Below are 26,929 nucleotides of genomic sequence, written 5' to 3'. Positions count from 1 at the left end.
CATGCATTAGCCATTAAGACATTACTACAAATTACTCCTAAATTACTTGATCTTAATCATATTATTCACATAGAGTCATTGCAAAAATAAAATGTATTGGTTAAATAAGCATTATATATGGCCAGCTTCTTGGTTAATGAAGCTCTGTGTTTCTGAAATACTTTTATACTTGGTATTCTGATATACCCTCAGCCATAAATGTACTGTATATACGTACAATTATTTGTCATTGTTTGTCATGTTACACACCTTTGTACTACACACCTTTCTGCATACGAAAACAAATCATTTCTGAATGCAATGTGCTCCTAGAAGTGTTAATAATTCTCATGTTGCAGTCTAAAAGCTTTAGCACCCGATATGCAGTATTGTTCACACTTGTGGGAAAAACAAGTGTATCCATATGACCACTGAGAATTCATGGTAAACAAGATCGGCGAATACTCCACTAAAGGTTCATTACAGTCATGCTCTGTTAGGCAATGTTAATCTGTAGATGAGTGACATTCATCAGTGACCAGCTATTTCATGGCAGAAAGGAATGTGACAGATTTAGTGACGGAAGAGAAAGACACTGCAATGTGCACTGAACTGTGCTCTTTTCATTATCCTACTACCAATCAATAATAGCTGCATCTCTTGCCAACAGAACATGACACACACAAAAGCATTACCTTAGAGAGGGAAAAAAGAGTGAGTGGGTTCTTTTGGCTTAGACTAAGGATAAAGCAGTTAATTCCCACAGAAGCCAATCTTGTATTCCTTTTCTGCAATGTCTAAAGTACCAACAGGGTCAATATGCTGCTTGAACATTGATTCCTTCATTCATTTTTAGTTACTGCTTAATTCTGGTCAGGCCTGTGGTAGATCTGGAGCCTATTCTTAGGAGCAAAGCAGGAATAAATCCTGAATAGGATGACAGTTTTTCGTACCACAATTGAGCTTACATTGTTATCCCCAAACCAAATGTACTGTATATCACTGAATATTTAGTGAAACTGCTTTCTATGAGCACCTTTAGGCAGACTGTTTTCTGTCCAATCTGTTAACATGCTGTGGTCCAGTAATGACCAATCTTATTAATGCCACTTTTCCTAAACATTGCAACTAATTAAACAGACTCAAATTTGTCATACTGTATTTGGGCAGGTGTTGCAGGTAGTTCAGGGCATAAGATTGGGGCCTGTACCTGGGGGACTGTTGTTAATAAAAGAAACATAATGCCCTCTACTGGATGAACATTTTAACAGTTTTGAATGGTTTTAGCAAAGAAAAACGGTCTTGTTAACCAAGTTATCATGACTAAAGAAGTTATCATGTTAAAGAAGTATTCTTGCAAAAGTTTTGTATTCAGGTTTATGTTTATATGTTTCTTGCCATTTATTGATATTATATATATATATATATATTTAAAAGCAAGTTAATAGAAGTTATGCAATAAATTACCTAAATTAAAATGACATACATACATGAACATCCCTTCATTATCTTTAGAGATTTAAAAAAATATACAATTTCATGTTCATATTTCCCATAATTAGAAAAAACATAAGCATTTCACAGTCAGTGGCTCAGGTACATGGTTCTGATTTCCTGTTTCATTCTTTCATTCTGGTCGGACAACAAAGGTCTTGAAGCCACGGATAACAATATTGTTGAAATCCAGGTTCAGAGTAGCGTGCAGCATCTTCACTCCTGCCATCTTTGGTGTGAAACGTACTACAATGTTCATGGTCTCTCTGGGCTTCAAATCGTCAACACTGTAGCATGGAAAAAGAAGACTTAAAAATGAATAGAGTGAACTTACTACACATTCAGAGTCAATTATGTATTTAACCAATTTGTTAATATAATTGATATTGTGGAAAAAGTATGTAAACAGCTAACTAGCAGAGATCTACATAAGGTATAAAGGTTAAAGGTTAGTATTACATATTGTTTTAATCCAAAATTCATTTTCTTTAAGACAACTCAACATCTGAACTTTGTTTAGTACAAACATTCCTGTGTAATCTGCATGTCTACATTACAAACATATTTCACATACACTTTCTTTGTGTGTCCCGTGAAAAAAGATAATGAACATAATGAACATGCGGCGTTGCTGATAATACTGAAGTTTCCCAATTAGTCACCACACCCAATTTAGGCAAGTCATATTTAAATATTTAGTGGGAGGATGATGACGTCACAACAATTTAATGGATACAACAGTATTTATTTTTGTTGTTTTTACTCTCTACTCTATGACCCTTCAAGAAAGAATGTCATTAACAGCAACTGAACTAAAATCTTTACACATACTTGATGAGTATTTTGCCCTCCAGCAAGACTGAACCTGCCACAGTCAACATGCCTCTCACCACTACAGAGAATGGATTGGTGAATGTCAACGTAGCAACCTGGCGTCTGCCTACCGTGATAGTTTCTGAGTCAGCAACCTGGACAAGAAAAATAGCGATGTTTGGTACAAGATTTTTTTTTAATAGTTCTATCTTGTTTACTATATCAGCTCATCATAATGATATGATTCAAGATAATGTAAACTATATAGATGTGAATAACAATAATGTGTAAATAAAAGTGTACTTAATGTAAAGACCCCTTTTTCTTCTAACATGTTTTAGTCTGGATCTTGTACCTGTATGTGGATGAATGGACTGGTGATGTTAAACTCTTCAGAAGTTAAGACTCCCTTCTTAGTAGCCATATCCATTATGACCACTGCCAGATTGACTAGCTGTTCATTTCCCAGTGCTGAGTACTGACTGTATGAGATTTGATGTTGTAGCACTGTACCTGAGTAAAAAGCAATAGAAAAATATGTTAGAAAACAGATAACATGAAAATGTTCAGATTTAGTCATTACTCATAAATTTTACTGATTGAACAATTTCATCAAATTTTGATGAAAAAAAAAAGTGAAATTGCTGTAATGCAAAATATTCCTAAATTGAATGCATTACATAGCCAGAGAAGCCATAGCAATGTTTCTTTTCCCATAAAGAGAAAGGGTTAAAAATACTTTGCCTTATTATATACATTTCATAGACAATCTCCTGGAACGAGACTAAATGAATGACTGTAGCTCTATTCAGTCTTTCTGAATAGAGACATAGACATATTTTCAATATCTATACATTAAACCTTTCAGTGAATCTATATTTAGGCTAAATCTTGTTTAGAAATCACTTCAATTAAACAGAAATAATACACATAAACACATACGTCCATGAGGAGAAAGCTGGATGAGGTTATCAGCCTCCCAGAAGGTATCAGATGGACTGCGGTCATAACGCTTTGCCTGAGCATTGGCGCATTCTCTCACTCTCTTCTGAACACTGTCATGATTAGTCACAATGACTGAGAAGCAGATATTTTCTCCAACAACAGGTTTTTTATCAAGGTTCAGCTCTACAGAGAGACCTTGAGCTGATTCTATGCACAAGGAAATAGATAAGTGAAGAAAATAGATGTTTTACTAGTCTTATTTCAATAAAAATGAACAATAACACTGATAGATAACAATTATTTTTCATAAACAGTATTGTAAAAATAAGAGTTGAAAATGACATACAATACCTATGTTAGCGTGAGGTGGTCTTGGCACTGCATGATAAGGGGAAAGATTTTTTAGCTACAGTATGTAGAAACAATCTCTCTCTCTCTCTCTCTCTCTCTCTCTCTCTCTCTCTCTCTCTCTCTGTTGCTTGCTTGCTTATTTTACCTTTGTTGTGTTTGTAGGTAGAAGTGATATCCTGTGGTTTGTGGGATCCCAGGCTCTTGGTGCATATGAGAGTACCCACGCTGTCTGTCACAGTGGTGCAGCTCAGTACTTGTGATTGACGCATAATGTACCTATTCACTTTAGCGTTAACTTCAGCATAGATGAAAGGGACATCATAGGCCATGTCAACTTGTTTCTCCTGTATAGCTCTTACTGGGGCAGGACCACACCTGAATATTCCTGTTATGGGATGTGTACAGTAATTCAGTATTAAGTACAGACACAAGTAATGACACAGTTAAAATGCTATACCCAATGTACCACTAACGGCAACAATGACTGATTCCAGATATTCATAATATGCTTCAGTTGTGGAAAAAATCTGACCGTCACTTCTCTCCTGTGGAGTTGGGTCAACCACCTGCCAGCCATCATATCCTTTCGGCAGATCTCCTCTCTTCATCCAGCACTCCACCCACACATGAAAGTTCCTACAAATAAGATATAACAGGGTTTAAGCCCAAAACCTGTGTGCCTATCATAATAATGAAGTCAAAATAGTAAAGCAATGTAGTAATTGACCATTCTGTGTAAGTAGTGTAATCACCACTAGTGCCAATAACAACTAACCAGATGCTGTCACGATGAGGCAGCTTTTCCCCTTTCTCAGTGTAATACTCGTCAATCACCAGGTTCCCATTAGTGTCATGAGCCGAGTTAAAGTTGGTGACCACACGAGTCGGGATTCCCAGGACTCTCATTACTAAGGAAGACAGAGTTTTTAAGCATGCATTTTTCTCCAAAAAACTCCCATTATCACTGAAAGCTTATATTTAGTACCAGTGCACATGACAGCAGCAAAAACCCAGCACTGCCCATATTTGACAGGACGGAAGGCAGATTTAGCCCACTGTTTCAGAATGCTTCCACTGTCCTCCCACTTTGATGGGTTGACACCATTGCTGTAATTCTCTGTCCATTTCCCTTCCAAAACACCACAGTCATCATTATGATTTACCTGCTCAAAAAAAAAACTCTATCAGGACACAGGAAAAGAACTGAGACAGACATGGAAGAGAGGAAGAAGAGGATGGTGTGAAGTTTCTCACCATAGCTGAGACGACTCTGCTGATGTAAACAGGGTCAAAGCGTTTAGCATAATCTCTCTTCCAGTTTTCCTTGTGTTCATTGCTCACCTGCAGCATCATCATACAGATGTCCAGGATACCACTCTCATACTGAAAACATATATAATACATTAATCAACTGCACCGGTAGCATCAACATATAACATTGACTATACAGATTGCTGCCTAGAGTATGATTTATTTGTATTTGAGGAAATAAGTATACATCATTCATTACAATTATCTGCCTAGCTTGTTGCTAACAAAGGACGAACATTAAGGGATCCATGTTTTTCACCACTTTGTGGCTTTATTTGCACAGAGCTCAAAAATGAGGTCTGTACGATCTCTGGCTTAAGTTAAATTATGCATGGTTGATTATATTTGCATTGATATAGTTCATCAACCAAGATTAGTCAAGCAAAGAGAAGATGATGAATTGTGCTGATAATTAAAGCAATAACTCATTACCACCTAAAAACGTATCATTCTTTTAATACCAAATGTCAAACATATCCCCTACCAATCCTTAAAGTAACAGACTGAGCTGCTCTTACTTGATCAAAGTCCCATGGAATATGGTTGATTTGTTTGGGTGTTCCCTGGTACAGCATGCCAAAGTCATTCCTCACATACTCTTCTCTCTGATTTTCATCAGGCAAGTAGACAGAGTCATCTAAAAAGTACAGACACACAATTTCAGGATCTCATAAATTTTGGATAGATAATATGAGACAGAATAGTGTTATTATGTAGAAGTACAACGGTTCAGTGTAGTGTAATTTAACATTTATTAGATTAAATGTTTACAAACTGACAGAAAATCCAGACTCACCTATGCACCAAGGATTACAGAGCAGGGTGATCTGTCCAATCCTGCAGCTGTAAGAGCCATTGCGAGACACCAAATAGAGCTGATACACTCCCACAATAGCTGTAGGTGGACTGGAGACACACACAGAAGCCTTGTGAGGGGTGCTGGGGTTCATCATTCCATGCTGAAAGTAGGCGGTCCACTGGGACTGAGAAGTGACTTTTGAGGAAGTGATCGGAATATCACAGGCAAGATTTTCTGCAGGGAAGAATGAATGAAAAGAGGAAGAACGTTATCGATTGAGAAAACAGGGTACAGTAATATGGCTATTTGAGGAACACCAAAGATAATGATGCTTCTAAATTGCAGTGCTAAATGGTCATATCTCTGAATGATTAAACTTGACATTGACATTGTTAGTACTGCCATCAAGGAATCCTGAGCTTTCTCTGTCCAAATATAACTTACCAAAATTGAAACAATTTTTTAATTTCAAAATAATAGACTTAGTGAGACAAAAATAAAGATAAATCAGAAAGAGAATGTTAAAGTGGATTGATAAACTCATACCTTTTGAAGTCATCGCTAAGTCTGTTCTGAGCATAAGGTCATCTTTGATTGACATATAAGGTCCATCAAAGCTCAGTGTGATTCTAAAGGCCTGCCCCCTCCTCACTACCAGACCAACTGAGTTTAGCCCTTCTGTCTTGTGCTGCACCTGGTTCTGAGCTTCTTCTAGGTTAGCATATGTGAGTTTCAAACCTGCATACAGATAAATGCAGAAGAAGAACAAATTGATAAATTGATTTTAAAAGGTTTTCTTATGTAAAGCTAAAAATCAGTAAGATCTTTGCACAATGTTGTATAGAAATATATATGATGAATCATGTAAAAATTCAGCAAAACGAATCATGCATCAAAAACATAATACAATTAAAGAATCTCACCTTCCATTGTTCACTGTGCTGTGCTTGTTGTTTAAGCTGTCTGTTGTAAAGTCACTAGTCCTTTATATAACCAGCATCATGCCACTCCTTGGCAAAAATCTCCAAAGAATTTCTTGTGTAACCAACTACAGACGTGCAGTGAGGTCATCCCCAGTGTTTTTTGTGTTTTCTTTTAGAGATAAATCAATATCACAGTGCCTTGTATTTAATAAATATCATTAGGCATGATTTTTTCTACTAAAATCTGTTCATACAAAAATATGGTTTATATTGACAATTGAATATGTGAGTGGAAAATTTCCCCATTTTTACTCCTATTCTAAATGTAGTCTTTACTTTTAGTGTTTAATGTGATGTTTAATTGTTACCTAGTGTTTGTTTCACCAAAGTGAATTTAGTGTATTTGTATCCCTGTAACTCATCTATGGTTTCACATACATAACCAAACATTCTTGCTGACATACCCCGAACACAAACAGACAAGTGAACATCACATAAAAAGTCTAACAGAAGCTGTCAGTCAATACTTGGGTGAGGTTTCAGAATGTTGGCTTATCTAAGTTTCACTGGTATTCAGGTGTCATTAAGATGACTTTCTTTTTTTCCACTGGTGTGGCTTATGATGAGTAAAAGTGGGATGGGAGAATATTTAAATAACTGAGTAATAGAAATGAGCACATACTATTGGGTGGGACATACTGTATCAGTGTTGTATACTAGAAAGCAATACTTGAGTAAAAGTACAAGTATCGTACTACTAGAAAAAGACTTTGGTAGAAGTGGAAGTTGCCTTTTAGAATGTTACTCAAGTAAAAGTCGTAAAGTATCTGATATTTACTGTACTTAAGTTTCAAAAGTAATTTTCTGATATTTAATGTACTTAAGTATTTGAAGTAAAAGTGAAAAGTACAATTTCAGTGATTTTCGGTAGGCATAAGAGCAGGGGCGGTTCTAGGATTTCACCTTTAGGGGTTTTAATGAGAATTTAAAACAAAAAGAGTTATATATTATATATTATATGACTACATAGTAAGCCAAACGTTATGGTGTTATTAAATGGCAAAAGTGGACACCAAAATTTTATGCATGATGTAATGATGCCAGTCTCGAATCAAATCAGTTCATGTATGTGTGTATTCTCTACAAACAGTGTGTCCCATGAATGCACTCACTCACTCTTTTTCTTCCGCTTATCCACAAACTACCTCGGGTAACGGGGAGCCTGTGCCTATCTCAGGCTTCAAGACCAAATCAATAAATGTTATTTTTATTTAGTATTGAATGGAATGTTTGCATTAATATTTTGTTCGTGCTACAACTCTGGTTATAAGCATAGCGAAATTTCACTGCTTTTGGTCGCCGTATTTGCGGCTTTTAACGTTATAAATGCCTCCAGCTCTGACTGCGCGTGAATGCAATCTAGGAGCAGTGATTCGCCAAACCTCCCTTGTTGCTTATTGGAAACATAACGGAGTAAAAGTATATATTTTATCTAGAAAATGTAGTGGAGTAAAAGTGAAAGTTGACATAAATTTAAATAGCGAAGTAAAGTACAGATACGTGAAATTTCTACTTAAGTACGGTAACGAAGTATTTTTACTTCGTTACATTACAACACTGTACTGTATACAGTATATACACACACAAACCCGATTCTAAAAAAGTTGGAACAAATTGTGGATAAAAACAGAATGCAATGATGTGGAAGTTTCAAATTTCAATATTTTATTCAGAATACAAAATAGATGACATATCAAATGTTTAAACTGAGAAAATGTATCATAAGGGAAAAATAAGTTGATTTTAAATTTCATGGCATCAACACATCTCAAAAAAGTATCCCCTCTTCTTTTTATAACAGTCTGCAAATGTCTGGGGACTGAGGAGACAAGTTGCTCAAGTTTAGGAATAGGAATGTTGTCCCATTCTTGTCTAATACAGGCTTCTAGTTGCTCAACTGTCGTAAGTCTTTTTTGTGGCATTTTCCTTTTTATGATGTGCCAAATGTTTTCTATGGGTGAAAGATCTGGACTGCAGGCTGGCGATTTCAGTACCCAAATCCTTCTTCTACGCAGCCATGATGTTGTAATTGATGCAGTATGTAGTCTGGCATTGTCATGTTGGAAAATGCAAGGTCTTCCCTGAAAGAGACAATGTCTGGATGGGAGCATATGTTGTTCTAGAACTTGGATTATACCTTTCAGCATTGAAAGGTGCCTTTCCAGATGTGTAAGCTGCCCATGCCACACGCACTCATGCAACCCCATACCATCAGAGATGCAGGCTTCTGAACTGAGCATGACAACTTGTCCTTGTCCTCTTTAGGATGACATGGCGTCCCAGTTTTCAAAAAAGAACTTAAAATTTTGATTCGCCTGACTACAGAACAGTTTACCACTTTGCCACAGTCTTTTTAAATGAGCCTTGGAAAGAAAAACGCCTAGGCTTCTGGATCATGTTAAGATATAGCTTCTTTTTTGACCTATAGAGTTTTAGCCTATAGACTTCTGAGAGACACTGCCACTATGAGAGGCTCTTTTTATACCCAGTCATGTTGCCAATTGACCTAATAATTTGCAAATTGTTCCTGTTTGCAAAGGCTGTTCCTTATATGTACATTTAACTTTTCAGGCCTCTTATTGCTACCTGTCCCGACTTTTTTGGAATATGTAGCTCTCATGAAATCCAAAATGAGCCAATATTTGGCATGACATTTCAAAATGTCTTACTTTCAACATTTGATATGTTATTTGATATGTTATTTGATTTGTAATCTATATTCTATCATGAATAAAATATGAGTTTTTTCAACATTTATTTTTCAGTATAATAAAGTAAGTTTTAATAATGCTTTTCATTAACAAATATTGGATTTTAAAACAATAACTTACATTTATATTGGATTTTTAAGATAGACAGTCTTTGTGGTTTTCTTCAGTACACCTAGCATACCACACTGTGTAGCTGTGTAGGAAGTCTGACCTGTTTCATTTTTCACAAGAAGAATAGCTTTGTTGAGCTTTCGTCACACGTTGGGAGGTGTTGAAAGACCACTTCCTAGATCTCCTTAAATCTACAGTAATCTCAATTAATTAATCAAAATTCTAGTAGATTAGTAAGTTAATGACGCAAAACTATTAGAATAGTTTGTCTCTAAAGAAAAAGTACGAAATAACACGCCCGCAGACCAAATTTGATTATGGTAAAACTAGAATCTGATAAACAATAGAACAACAATACAATAGTTTAACAAAAGAATCTAATAATAATAATGATTCATTAAAGCAATTCCAATTCACATACATTTAATTGAAAATGAACAGTGAAATAAAAAAGGAATATACAGGATTTATCCGCCCTGTTCTGGGTCTCCACAGCGGACCAGGTGGTCCAATTTCTTGGGACTGGACCACCAGGAGGCCAGGAATATATAGGAATAAAATATCAAAATATTGTATACCTGCTAACTTCTAAAATAAAGAACAACAGGAACAGAATAATATAACATGCTATATAACATGAGGAAATTACGTTTGAATTTTTACATAAATGCACAAGTTTCCTTAATTGCTGGTAAATAAAAAAGCAAGGGAAGTGTTGTTGACACACATATAACCAGCTGCACTATTGCCATCTGAATAAGTATTTGGATCTGGCAAAAAAATTCATGCATATATTTTAATCAAGAAGTCAAGTCAAGAAGCTTTTTATTGTCATTTCAACCATATATAGCTGTTGCAGTACACAGTGAAATGAGACAACGTTTCTCCAGGATCAAGGTGCTACATAAAACAAAGACAGGGCTAAGGACATGTAATTAGTCTTAGCCACATAAAGTGCAACTGTGCAACCTGGTGCAAACAGTGCAGGACAAGACAAGCAAGACAGTGCAGGACAAAAGACAGTGCAGGACAAAAAACAGTGCAGACATTAAGTTACAAGACAATACAAAAAGTACAAAAAATGCAATACACAAAAGACAATAAACAGTAACAGAACAGCGCTGACCGACCGGTGTAAATACTGAATGTTCAAACAATATTTTGTGCAGTAAAAGAATGAACAGCAGCAGGTTCTTAGCAGCAGGTCCTTTGGATTATATATGGAGTTGTGCAAAAAACAGCAGATGACAGATATTGTCCAATATGTGCAAAAACAGCAGAAAAGTGTGCAAAACAGTGTGTGTGTTTTGTGAGGGTCTGTGCAGTCCATACAGATGATGTGTGTGTATGTTGTGCTCAGTATAGTACAGTTCGGTTATTGAGAAGTCTGATGGCTTGTGGGAAGAAACTGTTACGCAGTCTGGTCGTGAGGGCCCGAATGCTTCGGTACCTTTTTCCAGACGGCAGGAGGGTGAAGAGTGTGTGTGAGGGGTGTGTGGGGTCATCGACAATGCTGTTGCCTTTGCGGACGCAGCGTGTGGTGTAAGTGTCCATGATAGAGGGAAGAGAGACCCCAATGATCTTCTCCGCTGTCCTCACTATTCGCTGCAGGGTTTTGCGATCCGAGATCGTACAGTTCCCAAACCAGACAGTGATGCAGCTGCTCAGGATGCTCTCAATGGTCCCTCTGTAGAACATGGTCAGGGTTGGGGGAGGGAGATGTGCCTTTCTCAGCCTTCGGAGGAAGTAGAGACGCTGCTGGGCTTTCTTGGTGATGGCGCTGGTGTTGAGTGACCAGGTGAGGTTCTCCGCTAGATGAACACCCAGAAATTTGGTGCTCTTGACGATCTCTACAGATGATCCGTCGATGTTCAGCGGAGAGTGGTCGCTCTGTGCTCTCCTGAAGTCCACAACCATCTCTTTAGTTTTGTCCACATTCAGAGAAAGGTTGTTGGCTCTACAGAAGGCAGTTAGTTGTTGCACCTCCTCCCTGTATGCTGACTCGTCGTTCTTGTTGATGAGACCCACCACGGTCGTGTCATCGGCGAACTTAATAATATGATTCGATCTGTGCATTGCTGCACAGTCGTGAGTCAGCAGAGTGAACAGCAGTGGACTGAGCACGCAGCCTTGAGGAGCTCCAGTGTTCAGTGTGGTGGTGCTGGAGATGCTGTTCCCGATCCGGACTGACTGAGGTCTCCCAGTCAGGAAGTCCAGGATCCAGTTGCAGAGGGAGGTGTTTAGTCCCAGCAGGCTCAGCTTCCCAATCAGGTGCTGAGGGATGATTGTATTGAATGCTGAACTAAAGTCTATGAACAGCATTCGTACATAAGTGTCCTTATTGTCCAGATGGGTGAGGGCTAAGTGGAGGGCTGTGGTAATGGCATCGTCTGTGGAGCGGTTTGGACGATACGCGAACTGTAGGGGGTCAAGTGAGGGTGGTAGCTGGGTCTTGATGTGCCTCATGACGAGCTTCTCGAAGCACTTCATAACTATGGGTGTGAGTTTAATAGTAGACTTTAATATAGACTTTAATAGTAGTATATCAGCATTTTTTTAAACTACAGAGCAAACACAGCTACACCACAGTAACGACAGTATTACTATGGAAAACAGGTGACAGCTTGGGTGTGCACTTGGAGTGATGCATCTGGATGAGTCACTTGGTACACCTGGGCCCTGTTCAATCAAGCGTTAATTCTGGCAGGCCACGTCGTCAAGTGTGTATCAGCTGTTAATCAGCCGTTCACGACGCGCACCAATCCGGTTACGACATCCATATTACCCGACCATTTAAATTCCCATTCATTGAGCCGCTTTCTACCGCTTCGCTGCTGCTGCGATTTAAACTCCCTTCTCCAACCCCGACTCCATCATGCCGGAACCCGTGTTCGTTGTACCAGTTTACGTCATAAATCTCACCATATTTTTCCCTCTCTCTAATTATTTAATTATTTCTTTATCAATTTATTATTTTCCAAAAACCCGTAAGCGAGCATACTATGCATGATTAATGGTTCTGTTATAGGGGAGGTTCTATTCTATTTTCTAGCAGCTGCCCTCCCCGCTCTGTCCATGCATGTGCACAGACGGGCGCGTGGTTTCTGGCCCAGAACAGAACCATACCTCCAACACTAACTATATGCTATCATCTAATAAATTCTCATTTGATAAGTGGTCCTGACAGAACTAGTTGTATACTTGACTTTATCTTGATGCTGAGTTGTAAACACTGACTACTATGCTTATGGCAGGCCAAATAAAAACATCAAAATTGGCAATGCCAAAATTGTTACAGAATTGTTTTTTTATGCCACCACATAAACGTACAGTAGATTTAAAATGCATTTGCTGTTCTGTGTTTTTAAACAGTTTTAGACCTGGAACTACACTTTATGTCAAGAGATATTAAAGTTATTAACAACAACAAACTTGGGCCAAATTGATGCCAATGTTCATAAATGGCCCCATTCCAAACTTTACAAGCTGAGAGAAAGAGAGAAAAAGAGAATGCCCAATACAGGATAATGTGCACATAATCGTACACAGTGTTCCTGCTGTGTGAAGGATTGTTCTTTGCTTGTTCGGCCAGAAAATACATTGATAAACTGACCTGGAATCAGCACTTTGTTGGTGAGTTGTGTGGATTCCAAAGACTCCAGTGACCTCTAGTGGCACATTGTAACAAATTCACAGAAATGTGTGACATAAACATGAAATAACACTGTTCTACACAACTATCATTCAGAATAAATCGAACGAGTTAGTGTTAGGACATGCTAAAATATAAAATTTTCTGTGCTGCACTTTTATTCATCCTACATGACAAACACATAAACCTATTTATAATCAGTAACAATCAGGAATCATGGCCTTGATTTTTTTCAACAAATCTCAGCTTTGCCAAACACAGTGTTTAGTAAAATATGCAGACAGGTATTTAATATGTTAATTGGCAACAACAGCAATTATAGAGTATAGGTCTTTAACTGGAAGAATTGATCAATGAATTGATGATTGCAGAGATGAGGTGACAGCTAAAGCAGTAAATAATAATGAAATGAGAATGTGTTCATGGATTTTTATTTTAGCCATCTGTGTTGATTATTGATAAACAAACGCAGAAGTTTAAAGACAACTGGATGGAGAGATGAGTTTATTTTCTGCTTCAGGTTCAAAACAAATACTTCATATCCTCAACCTTGATGATACTCAAATGTGGTCAAAACAACCACTTAAAATTGATGTCTCAATGATAGCAATTAACTAATCTTTACTGGTTGCATATACAATGTCATAATTTGTGTTAGATGCATATCAGTACCCTTAAATAATAGAAATAGCTGGAATTAAAACAAGTATTTGTCACCATAAATTATTAAACTGGCCCACATGGCTGAGCTGCTACAGTGGGGACTGAAATCAGTTAATATTTTTCACCCAAAATGGTCATAACCTAAATTTAACTATGCTTGATTGATTAGATAGTGTCATGGACTGACTGACAAGTTTAGAAACTGTTTGCTTGCTGTCAATTCTGCAACGGAAATGAAGTTCAAATAGGACTTCAACATTCCCTCACACCAAAGAGGGATAAAATGGTCACCAGCTATACAGTTAATTATTAAAAACACATTCAATTAATATTGAAAATTAACAAAACTGTGTTCAAATACGTTCTTGTTCTTCATTTAGCAAATTATGAAATAAGCTCTTTTTGAACACCAGTTTACAAATGTGCAAAAAGTACAAAATCAGAAGTTATCATATGTTCACTTGAAATTAGAATAGAGAAAATGATCTAAACGTGCAGATTTGATGGCTGTCATTAAAAAGCCATAATCCATAAACAGCTACTGTTTACTGACCATAATCACTAGTAATAGTTTAATAGAGAACCATGTTCAAAAAGATTAAATCTGTGGTTTGTTGTAAATGAGAAAATCAGAGAGGTCGTGCCATGTGTTGCTGTCGTGGTAGAGGTAGGTCATAGAAGATTGGAGTGAAGGCTGCAGTGTGTGAGGATGGTACTCAAATAGCCAGAGGACGATGCCCCACACCAACATGGCAAACAGTGGGAAGGGGTCTCTTTTGGGCTTCGGAATGTAGCCCTTTTCCACAGCCAAACGACATAAGGCAAACAGAATTCTAGATAGCAAGTACATGTTTATCTAGGGAGCAAAAGATAATGTGTCAGATATGTTTCAAGAGAGCACACTGTACAAAGATCATATATACAGATCAGTCAAGGAAAGGTCATCTTGCATTAAACCAACATTTATATTTCTTTCACATCAAATGTTCATATCTATTGATATGCAAAGTGTATAATTTACCTGGCTGTTTATATTGTTATTGTCCCCGAATACCAGCCAACCTCCAAGACAAGCAGCTAAGAATGAGTGAGACTGAAGACTCTTTCCCTGAATACCTTTTTGAAGTGCCAACAGCCCTTTATATGAAAATACAAAGTAGGCGAGGTTCCTTGAGTGTGTATATGTGGCCTGGGCTATAGCTTTCAGCTTGGACTGAAGGCTAGAATGCAAAGACACACACACACACACACACACACACACACACACACAAAATAACAGTTGATTCTCAACAAACAGCATTATACAAATCAAGCAGTTCTGGATTAGACAGATAGTAAATAGTAAAAAACTATTTGCTAAACAACTGTTGAGCTGCAACTCAACAAGCTAATTTAACTCCCATCTGTATAATAGTCTGCTTTACCTGCCACTTCGGAAAAGAAACGTCATCACCAGTGCATGTGGAGCCCGGATCTTGGCACCGTATCTGTAAAATAAGATGAATGACAATCAGAACATCATTCAAACTAAATCCAACACAATACAGTACATTACATTACATTTACGGCATTTAGCAGACACCCTTATCCAGAGTGACTTACAACTGAGCAACTGAGGGTTAAGGGCCTTGCTCAGGGGCCCAGCAGTGGCAGCTTGTGGACCTGGGGTTCGAACCCGTGACCTTCTGATCAGTAGCCCAACACCTTAACCACTGAGCTACCACATCCCCACATACAGTATTAATACAATACAGGAAAAACCTCTCAACATATGCTAATTCTGAACAGAGCCACATGCAGGTATACGTATATTAGTACTAAATAGCTGCCAGAGAGAATATGAACTCCTGTAAAGCATTTCTGTAATTACTTATATTAAACCCCACAGAGAGCAGATGAATAAATGTAATTAGTTTTAGAACAGACATTATCGTGATTGGATAAAGGAAAAAAAAATCAGTGCTATCATTTAACACTACTGTATGGTTGACCAAATAATCACTGTACTGTTTGTGTATTTAGTAATATATTCATTTACACATTAAAATACCCGAATAGCTTAAAAAGAGATGAAGGAGAAGGAGAAAAGGCGGCACAGTGCGGTGATGTGTATCACAGCAATGTAGTTTTTGTGGACTGAAATGAAGGAGCTTTATTTACAATGACCTGTGCCCCATTTGCCCATTCACTAAATTAGCACAGAGATTGTGCAAGTTACTACACGAAAAAGCCAGTGTTTTAAATCAAGCGATATTACAATTTGTCTGGGATTGTTTGTTTTACTCAAACAATTCAAAGCTGTTAAAATCGCTAAAGAACTGAAAACACAATAGATATATGAATATAACAAAGCAGAAATGTGTACAAACTAACTCTAAGGAGCAAAAACACTCACACGGCGCCATTCCTGAATCCTTTAAGCACAGCAAGAACGGCTTTGTATTTTTCCTGCTGCAGGAGGGTGTTGACTGTGTAAAGCAAAGTGCTCAGAACATCAGACCCTGCCATAGCTCAGTATTAGGGATTCTTATTGCTGTAGCTAAGTACACGCGAGCACAGAGCGGAAGAGTCGATCGGAAACAAATTGGCGAAAAAAAGGTTCCGCGTTTATGCAACTACCGGTGAAACTAGTAATGGGCGAACATTGTTCATGATCTCGTGTACACGGCTAATATCATGTGTAGTACTAATACTCACATACGTCTTTAAAATAGATAAATACATTTATTTAAAAAATGCCTAAGATGATGGAAGGAAAGTCTGTAATCACATTTCAACAGAAACTGATAAACAGATGGATAGACAGTTAGACACAAGTCACAATCAAACACAACAGAAAAAAATAAAAGGAAATAATCCCTGTTCAAAAGTTTGCATATCTTTAGTTCTTAATATTGTGTATTGCCTCCTTTAGCATCAATGATGGCACGTAGATTTTTGTAATAGTGCATGAGGTCCTTAATCCTCTCAGGTGATCTAGCTGCCCATGCGTCTTGGGATAAATGCCTCCAGTTCCTTTAAATCTTTAGTATATCATACCATACTGTATATATACCAGAGCAGTCTGTATTTCTCTCAAAGATGCTTGTGGGTTTTTCTTTGCGTCCCAAACATTTCTTCTGGCAGTAGTGGGTGAAATCTTTCTTGGCTAAGTATCAACAGAACCTCTTATTTTAGACCTCTTTATCAGAGTTTGAACAGTACTGACTTGCACGTTCAAGTGTTGGGATATACTTTTATATCCTTTTCCTGCTTTACAGGAAATTACAATTTGTCACAGGTGTGGAAACTTCCCTTTAATAGCAAATAACTTCCCCGTCAAACTCTCTAACTCTCTTTTCGCATATCCCGGGTTATGGGGTCAGAACGCAGGATCAAGCCATAGTACGGTGCTCCTGAGCAGGTGAGGTTGATGCCTCAGCAGCTTGTGGACTCAAACCCCAACCTTCTGATCAAGATCCCAGCGCCTTAACCGCTGGACCATCACACCATCCATATCTATCTATCTATAAAAGGGATGACTATTGCAAAAGACGTTAGCCATTCCAAATCTGTTGCAGCTTTACAGTGATAGTAATTTAGCTAACTCATACAAAAAGGCTGCTCATAAGACAAACAGGTGAGAAGGCAGGATAATTTGGAGAGTCTCACTGGAATATTGGTTCAACACTATAGCTGGATTTGCTTTCCAGTTCAGTGCTGAACAGAGGATTAATCACATCATGCAGTTTAAGAGAATTCGGGCTGAAAACAATTTAATTTAGCAATTTATTTGAGTCCAGTGGAAACCATTATGTTCGGCATTAAACTGTGGAAAGACTGGAAAAAGTGCATAAAGGGTTTAAAGGTGAATGGTGAAAGGTGAATGAGGATGTGTTCTGGTTTGGGGGATGTTTTCTGCAGTGAGAGGGTGAGCCTCTTACACAGCTACAAGGCAGTGTGAATGCAATTGTTTATCAGAACCTCCTTTGGCAACATGCAGTTCCTTCCCTGTGAGTATCTCCCACTAGTCTGCAATTTTCATGCAAGAAGATGCCCTTTGTCCATGGAAGCTAAGAACATTGAAACAATGAAGCGGCCAGCAGAGAGTCCTGAGCTACACCTGATTGAAAATGTCTGGTAAATCCTAGGCAATAAAGTTACTGACCACTAAGGTTACTGAACTGGCCACAGATGTGCCTCTACACCTCCTACAAATTACTGACAGCTTTAGCTTTAGTTTTAAATAATTAAAAAAAAACATGTTTACCCATTTTTCTCAAATTTTTATATCATATGTATGTATGTATGTATGTATGTATGTATGTATGTATGTATGTATGTATGTATGTATGTATGTATGTATGTGTGTGTGTGTGTGTGTGTGTGTGTGTGTGTGTGTGTGTGTGTGTGTGTGTGTGTGTGTGTGTGTGTGTGTGTGTGTGTGTTTGTGTGTATAAATTTTGCCACAAATGCTTGCTTTGAGGCAATTGCCTGCTCGGTCCAATTGCGCTATTTTCCTTGATGACAATAAACAGTGGGTAAATGTCACCATGTTGTGAGACTGGTTCCAGTGCTATAGAATAATCACTATATCACATTAAAACTAGTGAGCACTGGCTTAATTATGTATGTGGACTTATTCTGCTCTTTTTCTGTGAGTGCATTTTTGTTTCTCTGTAACTGTTAATGTATAGATAATCTATAATAGATAATCTATATTATGTCAGGCATGGTACTACAGGGGTTCAAAAGATAATGTGAACACAAATAAAATATGTAATATATGTTTATTAATAAGGTATTGTAACACCATTTGCAATTAATACATCTTCCAACCTTCCTGGAATAGATTAATACAATTTCTGTATATATTCTAATGGAATCTTCTTGTGGTAATTCTGTGTTGTTTGGACACAATCCTTCTTAGTGTTTGACTGTTCCTTTTATTAAGTTTTGAATTTTTTTTCCACCTGCTATGCTTTGTTTACAGTCATTATTGTGCAGACTGTTGCTCTTGAAACACCAAAGAGATAGGCTGTAAAGATTACAATATCTTAAACTAACCACTGCTGATCAAAATGTGTTCCATACTAGCATGCTACCTAGACAATATAGTAACTAAAATAAATAAATGATAATCACAACATTTTTTTTTACAGTAGCCTACACAAATATTTTAAAACCCTATAACAATGGGTGTTCACATTAAACCCTAACCCCTCTATATGTTGTTCCTGCCTTCATGGTCTAGTACTGAATCACTGTGAGATATTTTTCCCAGCAATGAATCTGTAGGATGATTAAGTTTTTTGATTAGGTTGGGAAAACATCATCCCCAGCTGCCTTTTCATCTGAGTCTGGTGCCAAGATCAGGTCTGTAATAGCTGCCGACGATGCAGCTGAGCTAGTCACATTATCTGGAAGATGTCCAATATCTACATGAATTACATAATGTCATGATTAACACAGGACATTGATAAATGTGCATGACAAGGACAATTTGTAGGTAGGCACTCAGAGCAAAATAAATTGAATTCAGTTCACTTTGATTTTATTTGTATAGCATTTTTTAACAAACATTGTCAGCAGCTTTACAGAAATCTGGGTGTTGGTCTCTAATGAGCAATCTGAGGCCCACATACTGGCAAGAGGGAAAAAAGAAAACAAGACATTTACAGAAGGTTTAATATAAAATGTTGGCTACAGATTTTCAAACCCAGAATATGTAGGCAAAAATATTGTACAGTACATGTATATACTCAGTTATGTAAGATCATAATGTTCATGCTTTTTACCCATGTATGAGCTTTTTATGTTTATATAATAATAATAATAACCTGTTTTCTGTATGTTTAACTGTATATTTCTACTACTGTGAATTTTCAGCCCCTGTATACATCTATACATCAAACTAATTGATACTATTACTGTAGTCTTACCTTCATGATTTGGTGCTGAAATCATTAAGACAGTCCTTTGCCGATTTTTTAATTAAGGATATAACGTGATTCATAAATATCAGCACATTTTATGCTGTTTGTATTTTCTCTGAATGTCTACAATGATAGCATATAATCCTATTATCTGGTGTCACTGGGATGGGTTATGTTGTTCTCATTTCTTCTGGGTTATGTTGCTCTCAATGTAATCTCCTGGATATTCCCCCATGTAATTCCTAATTCCTAATTCCCATATTTTGTGATCATGTTAGCTTTTTGTTTTAAATTAAAACATTAAATTATTAATTAACTTTGTAAAATATAAAATTTCTATTCAAATGTGGTTTATTCTAATCAATGTATTTGTAGTGGCTTTGTATCTGAAATTTTTGTAAATTTTTTTCTAAAATTGTTTTGTGGTCATAAACAAGATAAACAAACACCTGAACATTGTTTGTTTGTTTGTTTGTTTTTCTGTATGTTTCAAGGTGTTCAAGGTGGAGAAGGGGCTTTATCAAGGATTGGCTTTGAGTCCCTTATTGTTTGCTATTTTGATGGACAGGTTGGCAGATGAAGTCAGTCTGGAATCTCCGTGGACACGGATGTTTGCAGATGACATAGTGATCGGTAGAAAGCAGAGAGTAGAGAGTAGACAGCAGGTGGAGGAACACCTGGAAAGATGGAGATCTGCTTTTCCTCTGAAGATTAGTAAAACAGAATACAACAGAGGGAAGTACAACAGTGAGGCTATAGGGGGCTGAGGTCAAGAAGGTGCAGGAGTTTAAGTATTTAGTTTCTATTGTCCTGTGTGACGAGGAATGTGGAAAAGAGATGAAGAGGTGAGTGCAGGTGGGTTGGAGTGTGTGGAGAAAAGTGTCAGGTATGAAGTGTGAAAGAGGAATGTCAGCAAGAGTCAAAGGAAAGGTGTATAAGACAGTAGTGAGGCCAGTTATGCTGTATAGGTTAGAGACTGTCACAGTGAGGAAAAGACATGAGGCAGACATGGAGGTAGCAGAGATGATGTTGAGGTTCTTTTTAGGAGTGACAAGGATGGACAGGATTAGGAATGAGCACATCAGAGGGACAGTTCAGGTTGTCTGTTTTGGTGACAAGATACAGTAAGGCTACAGAAATAATAAATTTTAGATGAAATTTCATGTAACATATAAAATCTATTAATATACTGTTAATACAAGTAAAAAAAAATCACATATTCATATTACACGTTATAGCAATCTGGCGATCACCAATCACACATCTGTAATAACCTCCTAAACCACCAGGAGTCTCCCAATATCTTAGAAACATTTTAGTTTTTATTAGGTATATTAATGATCTACCAGATCATAAATTTCCCCTATAAATTTCCCATCACCTGAAAAAAAATTGTACTTCTGTAAACCCTCTGTCAAAGCTGGAGAATGGACTACATTCATAAAGATACAAATCAATATTTTTCAACTTTTGAATCAGAAATTTGTGCTATGTCGGGTATGTTAAACGTTGCACACTGATCTACAGTACAAGCCTTTATATAAAATTTCATATTCACACAATTGGCTAAGAAATTCAAAGCTTGTGTCTAAATTCCATTTTGTGCTTCTCAATAATACATTTGTTGGAAAATGGCAATGAAATATATGCTTTAAATACACATTAGAATATATAAGATTATATACATTGTAAAATAATAATTGTATACTAAACATTCTAAATAAAAATATTGAGTTTACCTACAGGAAAAAATTTATTTATTATCACAATGTTCATAATCGCAATGATCTTATCATTAGTTTACCTGAAAGTAGACAATATTCATTTACAGTATTATCTATCTATCTATCTATCTATCTATCTATCTATCTATCTATCTATCTATCTATCTATCTATCTATCTATCTATCTATCTATCTATCTATCTGTCTGTCTGTCTGTCTGTCTGTCTGTCTGTCTCTGTCTGTCTGTCTGTCTGTCTGTCTGTCTATCTCCATCAATTGGCTTTTCCTGTTGAGGGAAATGCTGAATCTGGAGTTTAACCCAGTAACGGTGGATGGTGTGAGGTGGAAGAATACCGGAGAACCCAGATTAAATCCACATGGATGAGGGGAATGTATGCAAAACTACCTACATAGTTCAGATTGTTAACCCCCGAGTTGTGAGGTTGGAACTCAACCCTCTGTACCCACTCTAAAAAAACAAGATTTTTAAATGACAAATATAGAAATGTTGACTTACCGGCTAAGGCTTTGAGTAATCCTTAATCTTCACTTCTTGTATCATGTTACTTTGTATTTTCATTCCACTCCAATGAGACCTCAAGCTCATCAGGCTGTCTAGTTTGTGTATTTTTATTTAAAATATAACTAAAGTGTAAACGTTCATGAGGTGTCTAGGTGTTTTATTTATTATTAAACATGTTCTGAGAGTTGAAATTGACTACCCACTTATCTTAACTGATCATGATATTCTAACTAGTCTAGACTTTATAGGTGTAATTTCTTCTTTTGCCCTCTAAACCTTTTAAACAAAACATAACGGGTACAACACAGGAGAAAATCTTTAACTTATAATTTGATTTAGCTATAAGCTATAAATAAGAATTAGCACTTAAATTCCACTATAAAATAAATATGATTTCAGTGTAATAACTAACACACTTATACTTAATAATGACTGCTTTTCTATTTGTTTATTATAGTTTCAGTAAAAGCCAGATTGAATAGATCTGCTTGTTAAGTGAATAATTAAATAATTCATTGAAAATTGTGGGCATTCTTGTCATTCTTTAGTCACCTAGAGGAATTGGGAGAGGTTGTTAAGAGACATTTTTTAAATAGAAAATTTAATTTGCTGTTGCATTGACTAAAAACAACTCTAACAAAGAATTAAACAAAATCCACTACAATGTAATTATAGTGTTGGTTTACTTTACTTTGTTGCCTCTTCTTAGCAATGTGAACAAAAAATGGCTATCCACAGTTCATTAAATGATTTTGGAGAACTCATATGGAGAACTTAATGCATTCATCCATTCATCATTCTCTCTCTCTCTCTCTCTCTCTCTCTCTCTCTCTCTCTCTCTCTCTCTCTCTCTCGCTCTCTCAATTTCAATTTTTAATTATAGTTTCAAAATACTCTATGATGTAAGCATGAATGGTAGCATACAATATTTCAAAAGCATTAATATAAAATAAAATAAAATAAAATAAATTCACATTAAGGTGCCAATGTCTCTCTCTCTCTCTCACACACACACACACACACACACACACACACACACACACACACACACACACACACACACACACACACACACACACACACACACACACACACACACACACACACACACACAAGAAAGAAAGAAAGGCCATACTGTATGTCAGAGTTATACAGAGATCTTAATTAGCACCATCATGCAAACCCACATACTGTTCTAAGAAGATATATCTTGGTCTGGTCTGTGGGCAAGCTGAAACCGAATTCCAAGATTCCAAGAAGATCAATCAGTTCAGAATAATCTCCTTACTGAGCGTAGAAGGAAAGATCTTCTTCAGTATAGTAGCAAGGCGTTTGACCAATTTCCTCTTAGCTAACAACTACATAGACACATCTGTGCAAAAGGGAGGAATTGCTGGAGCAATTCTCAGCTCATCCGGGAAGCACGCGGACATAAGGAAGACCTTACGGTACTGTGGTTAGACCTCACAAGCTGGTCCAGACCACCATGACCAAGCACCATGTGCCACATCAGATTGCAGATATGATCTTGGACTATTACAACCATTTCAGGATACGAGTCTTGGCAGGAGGTGTGACATCAGATTGGCATAAACTCGAGGTGGGGATAATCACACGCTGCACCATATCAGTGATCCTATTTGCGGTGGCAATGAATATGATTGTCAAATCGGCAGAGCCTGAGTGTCGGGGGCCCCAAAGTAGAGGAGGGCTCAGCCAACCGCCAATTAGAGCATTTATGGATGACTTGACAGTCACCACAGAGTCAGTGGCAGGAGGCAGGTGGATACTACAAGGGCTGGAAAAGCTCATCCTGTGGGCTCGGATGGAGTTTAAACCAACCAAGTCCCGTTCACTAGTGCTGAAGAAGGGCAAGGTCTCAGAAAGGTTCCATTTCAGCATCAAAGGTGCAAAGATACCATCACTGTCAGAACAACCGGTGAAAAGCTTGGGCAACCAAGCATCATTGAGCATCAGAGACTTCGCATCAGTCCAGTCAACCTGCCAGGAGCTGGGCAGCTGGTTAAGATCAAGAGACCGTTCTGGCCTTCCCGGCAAGTTTAAAGCATCGATCTACCAACATGGTATCCTGCCAAGAATACTCTGGGCACTACTTGTGTATGAGGTTCCCATTTATACGGTGGAGACCTTAGAAAGAAAGGTCAGAAGCTATCTCAGGAGATGGTTAGGGTTGCCCAGGAACCTCAGCAACATTGCCCTCTATGGCAACACCACAATGAAATCCTCTGAAAGCCTCTGAAATCCTTGGAAGAGGAGTTTAAAGTGACTCGGGCATGTGAGGTGCTGATGTATAGAGACTCCAACGATCCAAAGGTGGCCCAGGCAGGAGTACTGGTGAAGACACGGAGAAAGTGGAACGCCCAAGCCGCTGTGCTGGATGCACAGGCTCGACTGCGGCACAAAGAGCGTGTGGGAGTGGTGGCCCGAGGTAGAGCTGGCTTGGGGATGTTCTCAACACCTCCTCGATATAAAGCCGAAGAGGGAGGAGAAAAGCAGCTGAATACAGGAAGAGGTCAGAGCAGCTGTGGAGGAAGGAAGGACAAATAGTGCAGTTGGAATGGGGCAACAGGGGGCCTGGACCAGGTGGGAGCAGGCCATGGACCGCAAGGTCACCTGGACGGAGGTCTGGCAAAGTGAGCCACACCGCATAACCTTCCTGATTCAGGCAGTGTATGATGTCCTGCCTAGCCCAGCAAACCTTTGTATGTGCTGGAGCACATTCTGAGTTCCTGCCCAACAGCGCTCGGCCAGGGTCAGTACACTTGGTGTCACAACCAGGTGCTAAAATCTATTGCAGACACCACCAGCAAAGAGATCAGCAAAGGCAGCCGAGGGAGCAACACCAATTGCTCAGTCGCATTTGTTAGGGCAGGAGAACAGCCACAAGCAGGGACGAAGGTACCATCAGGGATCCTGGCATCAGCCAAGGATTGGAAACTCTCAGTGGATTTGGAGAAGCAGCTGAAATTCCCACAGCACATTGTCAGCACAACAACGAGGCCAGATATTATTCTAGTCTCAGACAACACCAAGAACATAATCATCACGGAGTTGACCGTGCCATGGGAGGACCGCTTGGGAGAAGCCCACGAAAGAAAGATGGCCAAATATGAACATCTGGTCACAGACTGCCAAGCACAGGGCTGGAAGGCGAGATGCATGCCTATCGAGGTTGGCTGCAGAGGATTTGTGGGGTGCTCCCTCCACAAAGCCTTTACTGAGCTGGGCATTGCAGGAACAACAAGGAGCAGGGACATCAAGGACATCGCCGACGAAGCCGAGAAAGCCTCGGGATGGCTCTGGATCCGTAGAGGAGCACCATGGGGGCAAGCAAGCGCTACCTGAACACAAGTCACAGTCTGACCAGCCGTGGCTAGGTCGCCTGGGTGAGGGTGTCTGATGTTGAAAGACCCGAAACACCTGAGAACCTCAGGTTACATCACTGATGATGTGTTCAGGTGCAAGAACTACAAAAACATTTAAACTTTTTTTTTATGTAGTGCAATTTCTTCAACAAAAGAAAGTACTTAACATCCCTATGATTAATGTTTTGTGACAGTTGCCTTGGAAAAATAATACTTAATGTCTTCCTATAATTTGTAACAAGTTTGGAGACACTAGTAGAGCAATTTCAGACTTCTGCTTCATACAAAACATTTTAAACTCCTTTATATTGTTACATTTATAAAAAGCTTCTTGATTTGTCTTGACATTTAAGCAATTCACTCAACGGGTTCAATTCTAGAGACTGCAGTGGTCTTTGTATGACAATGATTTTGTGTTTTGTGTTCTTTAACCATTGCTTTGTTTAATTTGAAGCATTTTGGCTCATTATCTAGTTATGCTCCACTTTAGTTGCTAAACATGATACACATGGGTTAGGGTTAGTCATTTATTTTAGACATTTATCCAAAAACCCATTAAAAAAGCTTTAGAAATGATGGAATTGATAAAACCTTCGGGTATTAGGACTCAATCTTGCAACACCTGATTACAGTAGGTCAACATTCACCTGTCTACATTTTATATAGAATTTCCTAACCTCATACTTGTCTCAGGGAAACAAAACTCTAGAAAACACTAAAAGTAACATTAGAGTTTCTTAGGACTAAGAACAAATTAAAATATTTGATAATTTGTTCTTAGGACTAAGAACAAATTAAAATATTTGATAATTTGTTTGCATTAGTTTAAAATATTTCATAGAATGTTAATCATTTTGCACATGCACTTATGAGAGAAAATATTATTACTTAGTAGTTTGAAGATTTTTTTAGAATAATGATAAAATAGTCTTATTGTTGGAGTGGCATGTTTTTGTGTGTAATGCTTATTTTATATAATTGTCTTTGCTCATTTTGCCAATTTTTAAATTTTACATAATTATTGAGGACACTGCATCTTGTATCTATCTACTGTACTCCTTGGATGTTTTAACAGGTCCACCTACATACACAGTAAGTGCACTCTGTTAGTATATAATTACTGACTGTAGTCTGTCTATTTCTATGCATAATTTATCAGTCCCATTTCTACACATACAGCCCCACATCTATCAATAGAAAGGGATGGTGATAAGCCTAGTATTTACCAGATATTATTTAGGGTGGACAAATCTCCACACAGCAATTACACTGATACCGATACAAATGTATTTGATAAGGATGTGATGCTGTTTTTCTTTTAATGTGGTGTATATTTGCAGATTGTTTTATTAAATACACTTTATTTTTTGGTTGATCTTGTAGTTATGCAGTTGAAAACTATACCTATACTTTGGTACATTTTATTCCTTGTTTCTGACCACATCACTTTTTCTTGGTGGATCCTATTGGATGGCGTACTGTTCTCATGCAAGCAGTGACATGTGTCTAATATACCAACACATTCTCTTGATAAAAATGAGAATTCTCTTTCCGTAAAAAATCAACTAT

At 37.8% G+C, this 26,929-nt stretch overlaps 2 protein-coding genes and 1 pseudogene across 2 annotated transcripts; 1 reads left to right on the top strand and 2 right to left on the bottom strand.

Moving 5' to 3' along the window:
* Positions 1-1,440: 1,440 nt before the first annotated feature.
* On the bottom strand, positions 1,441-6,703 carry tgm5l (transglutaminase 5, like). The gene is made up of 14 exons (XM_027147205.2): positions 6,616-6,703; positions 6,239-6,430; positions 5,690-5,926; positions 5,412-5,530; positions 4,837-4,965; positions 4,568-4,745; positions 4,358-4,490; positions 4,115-4,218; positions 3,728-3,967; positions 3,583-3,609; positions 3,229-3,438; positions 2,642-2,799; positions 2,305-2,441; positions 1,441-1,760 (listed from the first exon to the last, which is right to left on the bottom strand). Exons 1-14 carry the CDS (start codon positions 6,620-6,622, stop codon positions 1,607-1,609), a joined length of 2,025 nt encoding a protein of 674 aa, XP_027003006.1. The 5' UTR covers positions 6,623-6,703; the 3' UTR covers positions 1,441-1,606.
* Positions 6,704-13,636: 6,933 nt separating this feature from the next.
* pxmp4 (peroxisomal membrane protein 4) lies at positions 13,637-16,391 on the bottom strand. The gene is made up of 4 exons (XM_027146337.2): positions 16,208-16,391; positions 15,237-15,299; positions 14,834-15,032; positions 13,637-14,668 (listed from the first exon to the last, which is right to left on the bottom strand). Exons 1-4 carry the CDS (start codon positions 16,318-16,320, stop codon positions 14,411-14,413), a joined length of 633 nt encoding a protein of 210 aa, XP_027002138.1. The 5' UTR covers positions 16,321-16,391; the 3' UTR covers positions 13,637-14,410.
* A 1,490-nt stretch (positions 16,392-17,881) lies between these two features.
* Positions 17,882-25,340, top strand: LOC113642762 (annotated as a pseudogene).
* The last annotated feature ends 1,589 nt before the right edge of the window (positions 25,341-26,929 follow it).

Source organism: Tachysurus fulvidraco, chromosome 5 (genome assembly GCF_022655615.1).
Source record: "Tachysurus fulvidraco isolate hzauxx_2018 chromosome 5, HZAU_PFXX_2.0, whole genome shotgun sequence".
Lineage (NCBI taxonomy): Eukaryota > Metazoa > Chordata > Actinopteri > Siluriformes > Bagridae > Tachysurus > Tachysurus fulvidraco.
The sequence above is the reverse complement of the archived record's forward strand: the minus strand, read 5'-3'. Positions and strand labels throughout refer to the sequence as shown.